This window comes from Atta colombica, unplaced genomic scaffold (genome assembly GCF_001594045.1).
Source record: "Atta colombica isolate Treedump-2 unplaced genomic scaffold, Acol1.0 scaffold295, whole genome shotgun sequence".
NCBI classification, from domain to species: Eukaryota; Metazoa; Arthropoda; class Insecta; order Hymenoptera; family Formicidae; genus Atta; species Atta colombica.
Window position 1 is genome coordinate 5,836 of NW_017259398.1, and position 4,900 is coordinate 10,735.

The 4,900-nt window shown below is 32.2% G+C and overlaps 1 protein-coding gene across 3 annotated transcripts in view; it reads right to left on the reverse strand.

The window, feature by feature from the left end:
• LOC108690134 (poly(ADP-ribose) glycohydrolase ARH3-like) overlaps nucleotides 1–2,065 on the reverse strand; it is a 3,056-nt gene extending 991 nt beyond the window's left edge. The window contains exons 1-3 of one of the 3 annotated variants that reach the window (XM_018197275.1): nucleotides 1,878–2,065; nucleotides 1,409–1,566; nucleotides 72–293 (exon numbers count right to left, since the gene is read on the reverse strand). In XM_018197275.1, the coding sequence (XP_018052764.1) occupies nucleotides 72–293; nucleotides 1,409–1,566; nucleotides 1,878–2,040 (543 nt within the window). In that variant the 5' untranslated portion in view covers nucleotides 2,041–2,065. Of the gene's footprint in view, nucleotides 1–65; nucleotides 294–1,408; nucleotides 1,584–1,877 lie in introns of all 3 variants that reach the window. The other 2 variants (XM_018197274.1, XM_018197277.1) reach the window with 2 other exon arrangements.
• Between the last annotated feature and the right edge of the window lie 2,835 nt (nucleotides 2,066–4,900).

Genomic DNA, 4,900 nt, shown 5'->3' on the forward strand with positions numbered 1-4,900 from the left:
CACACACACACACACACACACACACACACACATAAAATATTCTTATTGAAAAAATTAAAATTTACAATTACTTGTAAAATAGCGCCATTTATCCCTAATTTGTGTGCATGTGTAATTTCAGTTACTTCTTTTACATAATGTAAAAGTTTGTCATAATTGTTGTATGAAAATAATGCAATAGGTGCAATTCGCATTGCACCGCCGTTGCCGTAAGAGCCTAGACCGTCAAATAAATTTTTTGCTGGGATTTTTACATTTGTTTCCTCGACACATTTCTTCCATTCTTTAAGTACCTATAAATACATTTTGTGTGTGTACACACATACACACATACACACAACACATACACACACATATAGCAGATTATTATAAATTAGTATTTATCACAAATTATAATTATAAAGCATTTATAATTATATAAAAAAAGGAAATTGCAAAAGTCTCTTCTAATACATGCAAACTTTATATTACGTTATTTATAAGAAATCAGATGTTTTTTTTACATATCGAGAAAAAAGTTGATTTCCGAGATAAATATATATAGATTTATTTTTAATATTCTTTTAAAATAAATTAAAGTTATATCGAGTAAAATTATTTTAATATTTATTTAATATTAATGATGACCAGCAAAATATAACAAAAGAAAATTGATCAATATGAATATATAACCAAGTAGAAATGTCTAATTGGTTAGAGCTAAAAAGCTGTTTTTTTTTTTAATATTCTAATGTCATATTCAACATAATAAAAAGATGTCATGCTAATAATGAAAAAGTTGGTAAGTTCTCATTGGAAAATCTTTAATGAAGCTATTAAAGAATCTAAGTAAGGAATCAATGACCTTTTCTTAGTTCCTTACTGAATCTAAATATATAAATAAATCATATTAAAGAATTTTATAATAATTGCAAAGTAGCTTTCTCAGTTGAATACAGCCAATGATTTTCATAACTGAATTATTTCTTCTTGCTAAAATTTAAGAGCCCTTCCCAATGTACGCTCGTACACTGAGTGACAAATGAGAATGCCTGCCTAATTGTAGCTTTATGGCAGTTATTTTTGCAGTTATTATTGTTATGTCTGAACAAATAATATTGAATATCCTTGTGCATTTATGTCTTCAAAAACATTACTTTTCAGAATTGTACAATTGCAATTTACACAAAATTTCGACGACTTTAATACTTTTGTTTGTAAGATACTTGATCAATGCATGAACTTAAACAACACTTCATATAATATAACTATTCAATAGACATCTTTAGGACATCTTTTAAGATTCTCTTTGAAGAATTGTTATGTGAGACATTGTGACAACAGCATTTGATTTTAATTGAACCATCCTCAAATATTAGATAATTATCAATCAATATATTAATACATATTATATCAGTAAAAAACTAACAATTACAGTACCAGCTCCATAACCACGATCAGGTCTTTCATGATAACTTTTTGCGAATTGCTTAGCTACATCAACAATATCCAGCTCTTGTTTCTCAATCAATGATTCAGCTAAGGCGCATGTCATTGCCGAATCATCTGTGTACTCCATAACAGGCTCTACATAATTAAGTTCTCTGTATAAAAAATTGTAGCTTATTTCACATAAAAAATAAAAAAATGTAAAACATTTGTAGGACGTTTAAATATTCCTCGATTTTTATATTTAAAAAGAAAAAAAACATGAGTTTTAATTAATAAAAAACATTATATGTATTATAAGTATACTGCTAATATTAACATACTGAATCTTATAAACAAATGCATTATTGAAACCAGAATTCAAATTAGTTAATATCGAATTCAAATTAAAGTTATTCCATCACATGCAAGTTGACTTTGTTACAAATTACAGATTTTTGCGACCTAACCTCTAAACTTCACATCCCACAATTGATTTAACCGTTGTTGCAAATTGCTTTTTTTCTGAGCTGAAATTGTCTTTAAGCCTTCGTATGGACTTCCAAGACAATCGCCGACCAAAACTCCTAGTATCGTACCGCGAAATTTATTTTTCAATAATTCCGGATCCATCCTTAATGTTATGATTATGTGAAAAACGAAAATCTAACCAATTTTGCCAATTCATTGCTACAGTTTCACTCTAGATTGAATTTGAAATTCCCCAGATTCCCCTAAATCTTAATTTTCATAGGAAAAAAAGGTAACATCAATAATTATATTTATTATTATATATATATGCATTTTCTATGTATGTTCTGTGTATACTAGAAATTTACTGATTTTATACAATAATATAAAAAATTGTATAAATAATTAATTATATATAATTAAATTGTTAATTAAATATGATTATTTTCATAAATATTATGAGTATATATTTAATAATATATACAATCTGTAAATTTTTATATTAAAGATTATTAAAGCCTACACATATGAAGTTATAAATGCTTGTCAGCAAACAAAAATGGATTGAAATGAATTAAAATGGATTCAGATTTTCAGAAATATTGATTCACGAATGTTAAAATGAATACTTTTCAATTCTGAATGCATTTTTATTCATTTATAGAGGAATTACATGGAGCATATCTCTATGCTTTTCAATCTAAAAATAATATTAGCTTTTTCTGTGTACAACACACTCATTGTAAATAGTGTTCAATTCAAAATTTTGAATAGGAAATGCAGTTTTTCAATCCAATTGCATCCAATTGAATCTAATTGAATTCAATTGGATCCAATTAAATCCAAAAAAAGTATTCGCTTTTTAAAATACGCATTCGGATAGAAAAAAATTTCAATCCATTTAAATCCATTTTTGTTTGCTGGGATAGCAATGTGAGAATGCATACTGCTTCGATACGCGATAAATTCGATAAATTTTTCAGCAGAATTTTTTAATGAATCATTATATCACCTTGTTTGTCAATATTAAACAAGGATGAAATGTACGATTCACTGTGTTACGTTGTGTCTACTGAAAAACGCTCATTAATGCAATTGTGTATATATGTATGTCAATATAAATTAAATTAAATAAACACAACTTTGTCTCTGTTCTGGAGGAGATCTGAAAAGTTTTTCAATCGACAGTCTTTAACTATGTTCGATACAGAATTATTGTGTAAAACATTTGTACAATCATGATTTTTTTTTGTTAATAAGATGTGCATGTTTACCCGGCCGAAAACAAGCTATTAATCCAACATTAAAGTCACGCTTGAGTTTAATAGAGAAACGGTGATCGATCGAGTCACCGATGCAATCTCCTGTTAATTAATTACGTGAACTAATTCCTAGGATCTATTGCAACGAAGATAAGGCAGGTGGTACTCTTAATTTATTCTTTGTGATTTATGAAATACTTAAAGGTCATCTGTTGCACGGAACTTTCTTTTAAGTTACGATATTCATGTTGGAAAAAAATGGCTTTTACCTCACGTTCTAGCAAAACACAAGAACGCTTTAAATTGCTGTGAAAAATTATTAAGAACAATTTAATCATTTACGTTAAATTCATACATTTTCATTTGTAATTTCCCTTATGAGATTCTTGATGAGTTTTATAAAGTGTTACATATACGTGTACAGAATTTATTTGGATATTAATAAAAGTGCACAATTTACGTGCAATTATAACGTAATTCCTACATGAAGAGCTATGACACACAGAAAAATTTAAACTGCATTCTAAAATTCCTCTCCAAGTAAAATTTTCCTCGGAGAGAACGTTTTGGAGTTGTCCTAAATAGTAAAACGTAGTAGCAGTAAGGAAATCCAACATGTTGGATTTGCTACTTATTATGGCTTTACGATTCTCTACTGTGATTGGCTTTCTGCTTATCTTTTTTCGCTTAAGTTTTTTGTTAGTCTATTATTGCTCCTATAAAATTTATTTTTATAAATGCAATTATTTAAGGACACTGTTCGTCGTAGTTGCTAACAATGTTAACATAGCGTATAGACTATATGTCTGTTATCATCAAAGTTATCGACGTATATTTACATGTGTACGAATTTCTCAAATCTTGATTTAACAAATCTTTTCGCGCGCTCGCAGTACATACTATTTATCGGAATTAATGCTTTCCGTCACGCTACATTCATGTGATTACGTCATATTTGCGTGACGGAATTAAATCCGCTAATTTCCGTGGAAGGTTTATATCCCACCCAAACAATTTTCGCGTTATCTATTTATCTATTTCCTACATCTTCATCGTTAATACCGAGGATACTCGAGCACACGTTTCGTGCAACACGCGTGAAGAATAGTATCCGATAGTATCCTCATACGCATTGCAACTTGTAACCTTCAGGTGGGTTTAAGGGTGGTTTCGCCGGCGCGGCGGCACGTCAAAGGGATCGGCGGCACTCGGCCGCGGTGATTCGGCGTGCCGCCGCTTTGTGATTGGTCGGAGCAGCTGGCCAATCAGCGGCGGCGTCGTTTACTAGGCGCGCTCTACCCGGGCAGCCAGTGTACCGCCGGTCGCGTACCTGTTCGGATTGTTTCTGTTTCGTTGTTTGCGCTCGTCACTCGTGAAAGCTCCTCAATCTTCCGTGGAGTGGATTAGTGACAGTGCCTCGCGAGAGATATATTGAGATATTCGTTCTTTTTCATTCACTCTTTCTTCATCCTTTTCTTTCAATTTTTTTTTTTTTTTCATATCGAATAATGATTGGTCCATGTCGATGTTGAGGACCGGCGCGGGCGCGACGATACGAAGCGCGACGAGATCATGTTATGGAGATCGGCAAGTTGACATCCTCGTGTTTCGTCGCCGCGCTACCTCCCCGCTGGACGGTGGGAGGGTCGTCAACCGCTTCGCCGAGTGATCCACCTGCTCGAGTCGACAGCCGCCACCGCCACCGTCGTCGCCGCCGCCGCCGCCGCCGCTGATGCAGCCGCGTGTGAGCCGGTGCCTCT